The sequence below is a fragment of the Aulonocara stuartgranti genome, assembly GCF_965226115.1.
Source record: "Aulonocara stuartgranti genome assembly, chromosome: 6".
In the NCBI taxonomy this organism is placed as follows: Eukaryota; Metazoa; Chordata; class Actinopteri; order Cichliformes; family Cichlidae; genus Aulonocara; species Aulonocara stuartgranti.
This window is the reverse complement of record NC_138944.1, coordinates 26330452-26346121: the sequence shown is the minus strand read 5'-3', so window position 1 is coordinate 26346121 and position 15670 is coordinate 26330452. Positions and strand designations below refer to the sequence as shown.

Genomic DNA, 15670 nt, shown 5'->3' with positions numbered 1-15670 from the left:
GGTTTTGGCATATGTGACTGAGCTCTTTAACTTATTGAGCACAGAAAAGGTGGTGTCATAATGCCACATGTATTCAAAGTAATTTCAACTATACTAAAGGAATTCAAACCTTTTAATCATAGTATACTGTAGTGTCTTATACATCATACATACATCATCCATTCATGATTTGTTTGTGTACCATACATTGTGGTACCCACACGACAATAGTGGTTTCTGATCCAGGTTTTGGCCTAACGTGTTCTTGCTTGTGCATAGGTATTTGTTATATATACTCTGTATTGCTATTGAAAACATAATGTAGTGAACTGATACAGCATCTTAAAATATTCCAGTAACATCAGTTTAAAAAAAACAAACAAACCCTAGCACAGATGACGCTGAGATAAACACGGGAAGGTGAGATCTGGGCTTTAAATCCATATTCAAAAGCTGACACATTTCAATGATTGATACACAGAGTTTATGCATAAGTGAGAAACTGTTGGGCTCAACACATCTAGCTCATTTACTCACATCCTCCTTCTGCCCAATTCACTGCATGGGGCTAAGACTGCTCAGAAAGCCTTTTCTGAGCTTTTCCTGTCTCTTCTGTTTTTTGTTGTTGTTGCTTATGAATTGAGAACCCTGTCGGTAATGACTCAAAACATCTAACATAAATTGCTGGTAATCGGGCAAAGCGCATCCCACTGTACGCACAACCAGGGTTGGTAGCAGCAGAATGGAATATATACAGGAAATTGACTTATGTGCCACTGTGACGCTCTTAATGCTTTATCTACTAGGAGTAACCCTTGATGCTCTTTCCTGAACTGAGTGGTTTCTGTCATATTTCGGTCATGTGACTGGGTTTGTATCACCTACCCTTGGGAAAACCTGGAAATTGTCTTTATAGATGTACACAGAGGTGTCAAAACCCATCATTGCTGGTACGAGGGAGGTCGTCCAGTGTGGTATTTATGGGGGAAAGGGCAGAACCTTAAATCCAATAGCATAAAACATGCAGTTCATGCAAACATGCATGTTCTTAGTTAGTCTAATTTTTGGAAATTGCAGTTATTTTTACATATCAATACCCAAGTAAAGGTTCAGTTTTAAAATCATTTATCCAGTCAAACATAAATGCAGTATGATGGGGTGTTTTTTTTTTGTTTTTTGTTTTTTTTTTGGTTGGTAAAATTGACACTTGGTAATGCCCGGTGGCACGTCTTTAGCTCTGTGCAGCTGGGCACTGATTAATTCCGCAAAAGCAGTCAGGGACTGAATGATTTGCTCAAGGGTACCTCGTCAATAGTGGTCAAGGAATTTATTTTCTCGCCGGCATCTTGTCAGTTGTCACGGTTGGTGACTAATTGTAGATTCCTGGCGTCTTCCTCCTGCTTTTCCTTGCACGTGTTGTTATTATTACTGACAAATTCAATTCCAAATTAGCCAAAGGGATAAACTGAATATTTACCCAAGCGGACTTAAAGATTGTCGTCTAAAATAGAAGACTTCATATTGGCTGCTCTTGATAGGAAGTTTGTCCTTTCCTTCTTTATTTTCCTAAGCCAGCTATGATACTGCACTTTCTTGAACAAACTTAACAAACACGCTGTTCCCAGCCGTACGTGGCCCGACCCATGTTTAGATGCATTTCACTGTGTTGCAGAAAATATCAAAAGATGAGCTTGGAGAAGATGGCAAGATTGATGGAAAAAGGTTGACCGGGGTTCAGCGCCAGGGTCGAGGCGACGACTGCCACTCTTCCTCTTAATACTGTGTAATTAGATTGAGATCTTGAGAGTAAGGATGGGAGGGGAAAAAAACCCTGGGAACATTAGATTAATTAAAAATTTATGCATAATTCATAATTAAAAAGGAATTCATAATTTGAAATGATTAGCGCCCTCAGCGCCATCCCGTGACCCCGCCAGGATGCACGGGGACTCGGCTCGGCTTAGTTAACTCCCGCTCGATCTTGCACGCCCCGGCTCCACATGGATGCCCCCTGGGTGCCAGTTGCGCTTCACTCCCAGACTGCACAATCAAGCCCAGGCAACTCCCAGAGGAGCCAAGATGGCTCCCTGCAATGTCAGCCCAGTGTCAAGTGGCGGACATCTTAGTCGGGGCATCATTCAAGGAGAGTGAGGCAGGATATAAAAAGACAGGACGAGAGGATGTTGAACTTGAATGCGTGATGATGGGCTTTAATGAATACCACTTCTTTGATCACAAAGTTCTCTCCCTTTGTTGGGGGGCGGAGTTAAAGAAAGGAGGGTTATGAAAGTGGAAAGAAGTGGACTCAGATCTTTATGAGACTTACCCATGCCAAGGAGCAGCCAGGAAAGGAGAGGTGAGGAAGTTCCTCCTGGGACCTCTAGACTCCATTTCTTTTGACCTCCCTGCCAACCCAGATTGAGTGCGTACACGAGCAGCTCATCCTTCCTGCTTTTACACCGCTGTCTCAGTGCCTCGATCCCACAAGGCCCTATGGAGGCGGGGGCTGGGTATTAAAAAGCTGCAGAGGGAAAAATTAAAAAAAAAAGAAAAACGGGGAGAAAAATGAGACAGATAAAGTGACAGCAAGCAAAGGCGGAGGGAGTAAAAAGCAAAGAGGGAGTTGCATTGAGTTCCCCAGGCATAAAAAGCCAGTGAACTCTCAGTGACCTCTGACATAATAAGCATATCTCTTTTTTTTGGGGGGGGGGGTGGCTGCCCTGCTTTCCGTTGAGTGTTATACTGATACCCTTTGATTTTTATCCTTGCACACTGACACAACCGTTAGCTATCCGGTGTGATCCACATTTTGATTCAGAGATGAAAGCCACAGAGGCACTTTGAAATGCACAGCCTGGGAACATTTCACTGTGCCCAGTGGACCCCGAGTTAATAATGACAGCGGGCACTGCACACCCTCCGAACACCCCCTCCACTCCCACCCCGCTGTGGTGACACAGGCACAACGTGCTTGACCCTGGCTGGGTGTGAATAATTGGTGTGCGGGGGGGTTTATAGGAGGTGTTGCATCTGTCATGATGCTTCTGCAGTTGTCTTATTTATGCGTTTCCTGGGAGAGCGACTCCCATGTGGTGCTTGGGTACAGTAATGTGACGCAAAAGCAGAATTTAGACTTGTAAAACATGCCATTTGTGTGTCATCCTAGCAGGAGATCGAGGTTTTTTGTGTGTATTTATGCATATTGAAGGAAAAAAGTATGCAGGAAAGATTCTGTAAGCCATTTTTTTGGGAATGTCTCATGACAGAGTCTTTTTGATTCCCTTCTTTTAAGAATGTCTAGATTTAATCGTATGTGTCCCCTGCTTTCCAGCTCTGCATGAGCAGATACAGGCAGGTCTTTTGTGTGTGACCTCTGGTCCATACATCCCCACTGCAGCCATCAGTATCACTGTCCGGTGTCTAGCACACTGTCAGCTTTTGTTGGGTTCTCAACCTGCCCCATGTAGCCCTGTGCTTTTTTTTTTTCTTCCTCCTCTTCTCTGAAGAAAAAAAAAAAAAAAACAGCAGCCAATTGTCAGAGGGGGAGCAGGCCGGCGTGACAGAGGTGGAAAGCTAATGAAGTTATTTGACGGCAGCCCTGGCCACGGAGCTAGAGGTGAGGTGGAGTGGACAAGCGCCTGGCAGTGAGACAGATGAGGCTCAAGAGAGAAGCGTAGCGAGGGGGAGAGAAACGGGCAGGAGAACGGCGATGGAAGTAGCGTTGGTGGCAGGTGTCAGAAGGGTGTGATAACACGGAGACAAACTGATAGCATCGTCAAACCTGAGCTAGAACCAGCGCAGGGAGCTGACACTGGACATTGGTGCGCACATGCACAGACACACACACACAGTCACGAAACTCACATAAGCGAAGCCCAGTCACCCAGAGATGCCCATCTCCTCCGCGAATCTGTGCTCACTTCACAGAATGATCTGCCAGGGACTGGATGCTCATGATGCTATTGTGATTGTGAATTTTGACAGACAAAAGGCCAAAAGTGTAAGCTTGGTGGTGTTGTTGGCTGAATAGTTCCTGTTGGTGCTCTGCGCTGCCTTTTTTTTTTTTTTTTTTTTTTTTTTTTTTGTACTTGAGCCATCAGCTCAGAGGAGTAAAAAACAAAAAACTTGCCTACTGGATTAGGCTACTAAATTATTCATTGGGATCTGTAACATAGATTCTGAGTGGAAATGCGCTCTATTTATAGCAATCCAAAAGGTCACAGGAGTGGTGTGACTTTGTGTGTGAGTGCACGTCCTGGAGTTGTTTTTGTTCTCATGAGGCCGCCGAGGAGAAGGATTCGAGAATCCGAGCTTGCGTTTAGTATTTATTTGTCAGTGGTTTAAGCGCAGCGACTGCCCGGGGTTTGAACGCAGCATGACGAAGCAAACGGCAACACAAAGTATGGTTAAATGTGAGTTTTTGTTTAATCTGTGTTTGTAAGGCGCTGACCAAGTGTGCTGTCCCTGTCTGATCCGACATGGCCCAACACGCTTCTAATTAGAGGACGTCCTTCCAGGTGCTGACCAGGTTATACTTAGCCTGCCCGCTGACATCTGACAGCATGACATTTCCAGCTGGTGCCATGTGCGACCCTGCGCCACTGCCCCCCTGAACTTGAAGGTCATCGCCCCACCCCCATGTCCCCCCACCCTCCCCTCCCTGCTGCTGCTCACCCTGTTCCTTCTCAGCCTCTTGAACTGCAAGCCCAGCCCTGCCATTGTGTGGCACTGTGGCATCACAACATCACATGGGTGGTCAGAACGCCAGCACCTGTCCCCTTTCCCTGCCCTGTATCCCCTGTCCCTGAGCCCTCTATCCCTCCGGCATAGATCATCATTAATCAGAGGGGCCGGGGCCAGCGCAGATTGATGATGTGGGCAGGGGGCGGCAGGCCTGTGGCGGTTAGAGATGTTAGGTGAGACGATCGGGTGAGGAGCGGAGCAGATCTCTGCTGGGGCCAGAGGAGACTGGACAGCAGTCTGCCCAAGAGTGATAGCCTCTCTTATAGCCATGCTCTGTGTGTGTGTGTTTGTGTGTGTGTTGCAGATTGAGTGTCCATGCTAGGATGTACAAGCTGTTTCAAACTGTACAAGTGTCAGGGGTTGTGCCAGTAGATGTGAAGATGTGTTTGTCGCTGCACCACTTGACATTAGCACAGTCAAACAGTATTAGCATTCAAATGGAAAAATGGAAAGCCAAATTTGGTGTGGCTAATTATGAAGTTGAACTAGTGATACCTGCATAGCTCCTTAGCAGGTACTCAACCGTGGTGTCTGCTGGAGCGCTCGCAAATTGATTTATTGCAGATTGCAGTGATGTCCTTCTACAAATGAGTCATGTTGCTATGGGGTAAAAATGACATTATATACCAACTTTATTTTTGTAACTTCTGTCATGTTTGGTTATCATAGCAACGAAGCTGCTTCTTGACTCGCATATGAATTTGCCCCACATCACAATGCCACTATTGCAGATAGTGTTCACAAGTCACATGGGCTGATCTCTTTAGATTTTGAATAAACAAGATCAAAGAGCATGTAAACTCGGCTTTTTCACTTCATGCAACAGCGGGGGATTTTGATCCTTTAATACGTCCAATTAAGTCCAGAAGGCTTTGTAAGTTTTCAAGTTATTGTGTCCTCATAAATCAAACAAATATTGTGCAGTGCATTTTTGAATCATTTGACATAGTTAAAAAAAAGAAGAAGAACAAAACTATATTTGGAAATGAAAATGGCTCTAGTGACATAAAAAGGTTCAGTGAGGGATCTAGAGGAAGTGGTTTTTAATTTTGTGGCCAAACAGTGTGACTTAAATTTAAGTAACTGAAGTTTTGTGACATTGCACAATAATCTATTTGTTAAAAAAGTCCTCAGTACTCGCGTTCTTTCTGAAAAATGGTATAGTGCACCTGCACTTAATTGGTAGACAGTGGTATCCTTTAACCTTCTGTTCCCACAGCCCTGTATTAAACAGACGTGACGTGTCTTTCCACTAACAGTATGGTATATTTTTGGCAATATTTTTAGCTCTTCTTTTTTGTGTGTGTTAAAGCAGTTTTTATTTCAACCATTTTTCTGAGCCATAACCTGTAAAAACCTTCGCTTTAGCACAGGGAGTAGTGGAATGTGCTCAGAGACACAAAGAGAGGCGCTTGCCCTGCTGTTCTTTTCTTGGCGGCTATCGGAAGTTGCTCCATGTCTAATTATTAATTATTCATCTAAGGCGGATTAGATGTGGCCCAGTTTCTCTTGAAGATGACTTTAGAGCAGAGGGATCCATGTGACAGTTCAATCCCTAACCTAGGCTACACACAGCAAAGATGGCAGATAAGACTTCGGCTGATTGCTATCAGAACTGCTGGAATTATTTCATGTCCAATTATTTCATGTCCCCTCATGAAGGGGATTCAGATGATGTCAAATGCAAAAGGAAACGAGGAATCCAGACTTAAGGTTGAGAATAATATGCACAGAAATGAATGGGTTGGGGAGAGGGAAAGGCTCTGTGAGGTAGAAAAGAAAGAGAGGAGGAATTCTGAATTTGTTGTGGATACCCTTAAGACGAAATGAGATCATAAGATTGCGCCCTGGGTTTTTCCCCCCATATCGCGCCAACTGTTGGCCAGTATGACCTGTGATATCCCATTGTGGAAAATGTTGTCATTCATTTGTTTTTTTTACATTTTCACAGTGCTGCGTAAGTGACTTCAGCTTATGAAATGCATGTCAGGTGTTTTGGTCATGGCCTTCTTTGGATAATCACTTTTCCCTCTGATCTCTTTTGTCTTCTTGACTCCAGCGGCCAATCAGAGGGAGACACTCAAATCTCCGTTCCAACTGAAGGAAGAGCCCAAAGTGGAGGAAGCACTGAGCCCGAGACCATCCTCCCAGTCCCAGAGCCAGATCCAGCCAAGCTTCCCTACGACTTTCAGCCCAGACGGGCCAACGGTGGCTGCAGCAGCCACAGATCGCCCAGGGTCGCTGAAACCAAGAGAAGGAAGCCCCATGGCTAAGAACAGCTTGCTGAGCCAGGATATCAACGTTAAGGTCGCCTCTGAGCTGCTGATTAAGCTTTCAGGTAGACTATCTGCTTATCTATAGAACTGTAGAAATGCAAAATGAGCTTTATAGCTCTCAGATCGGTCTTTGCAACAATTGGCACAGTTCTGTGCCCTTAAATCTATGCAAAACACTAACTCTGTGGTCTTCAATATATATTTTGAATTCTTGCACTGTATTTCGTGAGTTTCAACAAAGCAGTTTCTGCAAACATACATATCTAAAAGAACGGTCACCACTGCAAGTAGTTCTAGGAAAGAACAGGTCACGCACTGTTATCTTGTTATTTATTGTACCATTTGGCTGTTTATGTTCCAGATCAGCTTGGGAGGTTAGATGTAGGCCAAAGGTTAAGACGCTGACTGACATAAAACCCAAGCTAAAACTGAGGAGAGTATTACGGACCTGCAGGGGGATAATTGTCTTTGTTTTTTTGAAGCTTCTGTTTCACTTTTATTTTGTTTAGTGTCTTCTGCTCTGATGTCCCCCAAAACAAGGCCAGCAAATGGCAAATTATATAATATTATATAACCTTGCTTGCATTGTTGAACTTAAACTCAACCCTGACTTGCTCCTTGTTCCATGTCAGGCAGTTTAAGAGCAAGAGTTTTGACATGAACCACGTCTCAACCTGTGCGGACCGCTCTGACATCATGCATTGCAGCATGATTTAGCCTTTGCCTCTTCTGGTTCCCTGCCCAAGGAAGCAGAAGATGCAAACCTGATTCCTTCTTTCGGAGTGTGTGCGCTGCTGCTTCTGCGCTTAGCATTACATAAATGCAATCATTGTTTTCAACGTACTATACGGTTTGTATCACGGGCTAAATAAAGTGTTAGAGCAGGTGCTTTTTTTAAACCTGCATCAGAATCTCTACTGAATGCCAGGTCCGGTTCAAGTGTGTTATGGACAGGTGTTTGTCCACTGTGGGCTGCTGGAGTGCGTCTCTCAGGCAGTCAGGAATGAAACAGGCTGAAGTATGCACCGAAACAGCTAGCTTTTCCAACTACATATGAGCAGAGTGATTCTTTCCTTATTGATTGCTTAATTGCAGTGCTCACATTATGTGTACAGCGCAATTGTTTTTCCTTTACAAGTATAAGAGGAAGACAGGCGGTGCAATCATAAAACGTACAGTGTGGCACACTCGTGCAAGTATGCATCCACACAAAGAAAACAAATGGCTGTCTGACGGTGGCGCAGTGGGGTGTTGCTCCATCCGTGGCTCTTCATCCTGTGCCAGTACGTGCACGCTTGACAGACACCCTCACACACACCGGTTGCCATTGTTCTCTCTGGGTCGACTGGTGTTCACAGTGACTCATGCTGGCTGGGAGCTCTGTGATAGTACACGTGTGCTGCTCCAGTGCCTGCCCCCAGGTCACGTTTCCGTGTGTGTGCATGTCTTTGCAGAAGACAGGGATTACATGATTGGCCCGTGAGTGTAAACAGAGAAATTGAGACAATGCTTATGGGCTTTATATAATTCCTTCACTGTACTCCCTCTACCTGTGCTCTTTGTTTCATCACTGCTCTTTCCCGTCCCTGTGCTGACGTTATCCTGACAGTTTATTTGGGCTTCAAGCGGCATGACCAGCATTTATCCCCTCCCGTTACTTACACTAGCTCTGCAAGGTTGACCTAGGTTAGGGAAAGATGCTGCAGCGTTCATCCGTCCGCTGGCTCCCTCTGCCCCCTCACACAGTCCTCGGAGCGCAGTGCCGTCCATTGCCATGGCAACAGTGGGGGCGGTAGATGGAGAGGGCTGTCTAGAGTGACAGCCTTGACAAGAGTCTGGACCCTCAAATGACCCTGGGGGGTGTGGAGGAAGGGAGGAAAAAGATGGTGAGGAGGAGGAGGGGAGGGAAGCGGGTAAAGGTCATTGCCGTTACAGTCACGTGTGATTACGATCATGAGGTTCAAGGGCATCTGCACTGTAACCTTTCTCTGTCCCTCGTTAAAGGTCAGGCCAAGTACACAATAAGCCAGTGAGGGTACTCGGAATAAGGAAAACGCATCGGTATTTTAGGTTAAAACATCCTTGTCTGTCTGTTAAAGTGTTTATTTCCACATACTTGTATGTCAGTACAGCAAATGGACACAGCCTAATTAAATTTCATCTGCTCGGCTTTCCTCGACCATGGCATTGGACAGTCAGAGCAAGTAGGGTTGTCATCATTACTGACCATTGTGCTGTAACATAAGTTGCATCATCCCTTTAACTAGGTCACATCTTCTCTTCGCTCTCTCTCTCTCTCTCCCTCTTCCTCTCTCATCCTTATCAAACATTTGTTGGTCGTATATAGTCGCCTTGCTAGTGCTACCTCCCCCACATCTGTTTAAAAACCAGGCTGCTGGTGTCTGGGGGCTAATTACGCCAGGCTAAATAGTCCCTGGCGCCAGCGGCTAACGTGTCCTAGCAGATGGGCACTGGTGTTGCAGGGCAAGGGGAACATGGCGTCACAGGACGGGAGGGGGAGAAAAGGGGGGGCGATGTAGGGCCCTAGGTGGTGCCCTGGCAGACTGGCATCGTGTGGGTAACAGCCGTGCCTCCCACTCACCATCCAGCCACCCTCACCATAGGTGTGAAATCACACTGTACTCACTTAACTCTTTTTTTTCTTTTTTTCTTTTTTTTCTTAGGAACAGGCCTTGCATCTCCGAGGACATTTTACGGGCCCTCTCCCCTCTCTAGTGCTCGTTACTTTGCTAATAAAAGTTGCATTAAGCAATTTTGACCACTAAGGAGCAGAAAGATTTAGAGCGAGCAGTTGACAGCAACACCCTTTTAACATATGAGGTTAGTTTTATTGTTGTTGTTATAGAAAGCCAGACTGTATGCACTCACTCTGCAGGAAAAGGGACAAATGCATCACACTGGAGCCTGTTCCGATGTCCATTCAATTTTAGCTATTAATATTTGCTGGCAATTCCCCTGGTTTGGTGGTCCACCTCTTTGATAGAGGGGTCGCTGTGATTTTAAAAGCTGTAAGGTTGGGCTTTTTCATCTGTGTAGCAGTATCAATTAACTGAATGTTAAATAATAAAAAAGAAGCCTTTTCAGCTTTTTTCCAGTAGTAGCGGCAGATCTTGTAGCACTGGCCAAATCTAATTCATTGATAATTAACAGTCAGCTTCACCTGGCTTCCTAATTAATGGACTTGACACGATTATCTCAAATGCAGCAGCTACAATAACATGATAATGTTTAACCACAAATGTGGAACTTAAAGAAGGTTGTGGATTTGTTTACCTGGAAGAAATCATTTTTCAGTGATAAAATATTTCAACTATGGTTTTGTGGAAACGAACAAACAGTTCATTATTTTATTTTTTTTTAATCCAATGAAAATCTCATTTTGACAAGCAAGCTTTTTATCCTCTTTGATTACATACATGGATACAGCTCACAAAGGACTTTTTCTGTTTTTCCTCTTTAACTAAAATGTCAACAGATGTTTTTTTCTGCAGAATTTCTTCACTGGTGATGTGTTTCAGGATTTTTGTCCATGTACTACACATCTGGGCTTTCATTCAGTTCTTTCACAACCCTCCTTTTGTTGGTAGTTTTTCTGTTGTGGAGATTAGGATTATTATTCTGTTAAAAGAAACAGATGCCTCACAGGTCATCGACTGGCAGTTTCATTAAACAGTCCAGCATGCTGACCTTTGAGTCAGAGTTTGGAAAGTTTGAGTGTATGCTCTTCTTTTTAACGGCCAGCCTCAGATATGGAGACTCTGGTTTACTTATCTTCCTCTAGATCATCCCGCTTCTCTTCTGGTTAGAATCAGTTTGGTTGGTTATGTGAAAAATGTAATACACACCATGGACAATCTTTCTTTTTTGGCAGTTTCCTACATGGGCTGATCTGCTGTGGGGGTTTTTCTTACAAGACTTTTTGGACCTTTCTAAACTAATTGTACCCACAGAGATATTGAAATAGCTGAATGTATGGATTCTTTTTTTCTCCTTTTTTTAGCACATCAATTTTTAGGGAAACAAATTGTTCATTCATACATTTTCTTAGACCAGGGGCGGGCAATTCATTTTCGTAAGAGACCACTTGAGAAACTGTTGTGGAAGACTACATAAAGCTGAACTCAGTTGTGCTCAATATTAATTTATATTAAGTTATCTTCTTATAAGCTGCTACTGTTACTGTAAAAGTAGATGTTACACTTTGTAATGAGAATGTGAAATGGGCGTACTAAAAATGCCAACATTGTTTCACTATTTATTCAACATTCCCAAAAACAGTTTTGAATAAAATGCGTATTTTCTTTCAATGACTCTATGCTATTGCTATTTTGCTTGTAGTTTTAAGTGGGAAATCTAGTCTGTTTTAGGCTTAAACTATTTAAAATTTGGTTCATTGTATGAGTAGAAAAGCAAGGGGCAGTCACAACAACAAGTGCAACGTCTGCCTTCCTTTCAGAGAGCTCTATTACTTTTCTTCTCATAAAACTCTCAAATTTCTGCTCTCAGGTCCCATATTCTTTCTCTCTTTAATGGCACCTCGATGAGCTACCTGACAGCTGTGTGGTAGCCTGTGTCACCATGTTCAGTCTCATCCTAGTTCAAAAGTAAAGCAAACTGTCTGTGATTTGGTGTTCTTGCTCTGATTAAGTAAACTAATTTAGTAATCAATTTCCATGTGGTTAATTCTTACCAGTTGCTGACACCTTTCAGGTGATATTTCAGTCACTTTATCTTGTATCAGTTTCTAAAGTCCAACATTTTTCCCTGTCAGATTTGGACCTCCATCCGTTGTAACACCATCCTGTTTGTCCTATTTCAGCATGAGCCTATCCAAGCATGTACTTGTCATGTTTAGCCTCATGAGATGATTCAGACACGGCAATCTGCTCTCCACAAACAAAGTACACGCTTTCACCTCATACTTCAGTCAATAAATAATTACAAGTCCAAGTCTTGTTAAAAAATATAGGTTGTGCATTAATCTTTTTATTTTGTTTTAGGGTTTGTTTGTTTTTTCTCCATTTTTCCAGCGCATTTAGAGAGAATCTGCATTTTCATGCAGACATGCTAATTTAAGTTAGAAATAGCAGTCCTTCAAAATAAGAGCAACAATGTTGTATTATGATTTCCCAGAAAATCATAAAAAGAAACTCAATAAATACAGTAAGCCATTTTATTGGTGACTGAAATGTGACAAAGGCTACGATACAAGTATTTACATTTGTGTCATAATTTGCCATTGACTTGGGTCCAATATGGCCCACATACAGTGCCACTGTCTGCCACCCCCAAAAGCCTGAGTGTTCACAGGGCGAGAGCCTGGGTACAGCCTGGGAATTCTTTTAACTATCAATGTTATCCTGTTAAAGGGATCATTAGAAAATAAAGCATCCTCTACACCTACATACATTAAAAAAAAACAAACCACACACAACAAAAAAAATCCGTCATTTGTTTATTTACTTACATGTCTGATCAGTATAATATTCATTTTGTTATAATGCATATTAGATACAAACATAAATACCTTTTATTTAAAAAGATGAGGTAATTTGAATGAATCCCAGCTTTGGTTTGGATGTAAAGAATGTTAAATATTTAAAACCTTTCCTCTTTCTAGCAAATAAGTAAATGCGATTGTAATTTTTCTCGTCACTTGCACGTAAAAGGATTCACTGTTTACTCAATATAACCTATCACAGCGTAATGCCTAAGCACCTCATTCTAATTCAAAACACTGGCATTACTGTACGGTATTACTTTATATTAAGCTCTACACTGTTCTGGCAGTGTCCTCACTGTGCCTCCTCAGTGTGGCCGCTCGCTGACCTCTCCTACTCCCGCCTTCCTACTTCCATATTCTGTCTCACTGGCTCCTCATCACTGCCTATAAGTTCTATTTACAGAAATGCAGAGTTGATTCCTTTTGCCCCTTGCTGGATGTGTTTGCTTCCTGAGTGCCTGGTAATATATGCAGCAGTGATTGACAAAATTACAGAGGAAATCACTTGGCACCTTTTGTCCTGACCTTTGTATGATAAGGCTTTAGTATCCTTACCTCAGCTCTGGCTTGTGTCCAATGTTTTTGTTTAGGAGTACTTCGCTACTGGCTACTTATGGGCTGTATATCAAGCACGCTGCTCCAGAGTCAGATGTAGCTGCAGTATGCAACCGTTGGAAGCCTGAACTACTGCACACTGGCTGGTCGAGGATCAATTGTAGCAGCAGCTGTCTGTGAAGTCTGCAGGCAAGGCTGCTGTGGCTCCCACATGACATGCAGTCTCTACACTGCAGCCTTTGAAGCGCCTGAACTCTTCACCCCTGTCTGAGCAGGTCGGTTGGAGAGCAGCAGAATAGAGAGATTGAGAGAGCGAGGGATGGGGGCAGGGATGGAGAGAGATGTGGAATAACAGAGCAGGGAGAAGTGTAGACTTGGGTAACGGGAGGGGGAGAGGTGGAGAGGTTGTCATTTAGGCTCTAGCTATTCCTCATCCTTCTGTCCTTTTCCAGCTCTTCTTTCTCACTTTGCTTTTTTTTTTTTTTTTTACCCTGTTACCCTCAGGTGCTTCTTTTTTCTTCTTCTATTCTAGCACTGTTTGACATTTTTCCCTATCGTTACCCATCCTCTTTACCTCTCTATCTCCCTCACTGCCTGTCACTCAAAGTTTTTATTCCTATGCTTTCATTGCACCAAAGTAGTGCAGTAAATTGACTGTGCATGTATTAAATCACTGGACTGTGTGAGTGTTTTAATCCAAGTGTAATTGTGCAACCTGTGCACTGTGTATCCTCAGCAAAACAGGCTCCCAGGTCCACACAGATTCAAGTTGACACCTGAGGCCAAAGGTGATCACTAAAAACAGAACATCACACAAATCCCAATCACTTCCAGTCTGACTCAAACACTGAGTGGAGATGTGGAAGAGAGAATGAGAATATAACATGTTTGTAGTAATGGGGCATACATTCAGAGTTGCACAGAATGGCTGCTCTTACACTTCTTATATGATCTAATCAAAGCACATTTTTATCGCTCAACTTCATTGCAGCTTCATTTCTCTGGTAAAACAGAGACACAAAGACGTGAAGTACTGAAACTAAACCCAAATTAAACTAAAAGGCCACTTCTTATTTTAAAAAGATTCGGAACGACAATGATATGTGCAAGTCTGTGAAATTGTTTCATCTGCTCTTAAGAACTGAAAAAAGATCTTGAGCCTTCAGAAAATGGCAAATAGACACAACCTTTGTGTCTGTTATTTTGACATGTATCAAGAGGAAGTGGACACTTAAAGTACTGTGCAAACGTCTCAAATCAGTCATTGAATTTCTTTTGAGTTGCAAATTCCTTGCAAAAATGTGTAAAAACATGTACGAATTAGGTGCAGTAAATTATTGAAACATGTGCAAACAAAAAATGAAAATACAGCGTAGTATTAGCAAAGACAAAAAAAGAATCTGTACAATTCTCACGAGCTTGAAGTGAATCTTTTGGACGTTGGCTGCCTTTTATTCTGTTCTGTCTCGATGATCCTACACTGCTTCAATAAGGTTGAGGTTCAGGCTCTGGATCCATGAGTGATGGTGTTCCACTGTGTGGTTTTGTTGTTGTTTTTTTTCTCTATCCAGGTATGCTTTTACTGCACTTGCAGTGTGTTTGGGATCGTTGCCATGCTAAAAATTAAGCCGTTGACAATTAGATCCATGTTTCAGGTCCTGTGTCAGTCTTCTGATTCCTAAAAGACATGGCGTTTAACTGCTGTTCCATCTGCGGTACATAGTTTTTTTTAAATTTTTTAGGTGTGCACTTGTCCTCCACTTGTCCATTTTCATTTTTAATGACACACTCGCACTATGCAGAGAAATATCAAGTTTTTGCCAGTAGGTTTTTGTGAGTCACATTGTTGGTGCAAAACTTCTATTTAATGTCTGTCAAACTGTGTCATCTTTACCATTTTTCAGAGATTCATCTAAACAAACTGGAACAGATTATTTATTTTTCAAACAAGCTGCTAGTAGCAACGATCCAACTTGAAATTAATTCTTTCCTAAGCTTCCTATGATCTGTAGACACAACATTGGTTCATCCCTTGTGTTTGACGATTTTATTTTATTTTTTATGCTTGAATGATTCATAGGTCAAAACAAACTTAAAAAGATTTCTCTGAAAATGGTCATTACAAGGACTGGATTAAAAAATGAGTGAAGAAGCAGCGGGAGTCCAAAGAAATCCCAGATAACTAATGCTGAAGACCACTTAAAAAAATGCAAGAAAGTTTGGCTCCTTGAGCAAAATATAAAGAAATGAGGTGTGGCTCGAGACTTTTGTACAGTACTGTATTAATTAATGAAATGCTGCCATGGAAACCATCAGGAAAGTGGAGGAAGCTCTAAGAAATTAGCCACAGAAAGTTTTAAAAATAGAATATTAATGGAAATGGAAATATCCCAGATGTGACAAACTCCTTTTACTATTTTTGTGTAGTCTGGTTCCCATCTTGAAATAGTGGTGCTGGAGCAACAGTGACACTAAAGAAAAGCTATGATATTTATTGAGAAAGGGCACAGTCTCTTTTGTGCGTACCATGCACACTGAGACATTTTTCCAGACCTGATTCTGTGGCCTAATGGCAGCTGGAGGCTTCTGCACT

General features: G+C 42.7%; 1 protein-coding gene across 2 annotated transcripts in view; it reads left to right on the top strand.

The window, feature by feature from the left end:
- Positions 1-15670, top strand: part of znf827 (zinc finger protein 827) — a 75102-nt gene that overhangs the window by 29713 nt on the left and 29719 nt on the right. For both annotated transcript variants that reach the window (XM_082537103.1, XM_082537102.1), the window contains exon 5: positions 6782-7060. In XM_082537103.1, coding sequence (XP_082393229.1) covers positions 6782-7060 — 279 coding nt within the window. The remainder of the gene's footprint in view (positions 1-6781; positions 7061-15670) is intronic.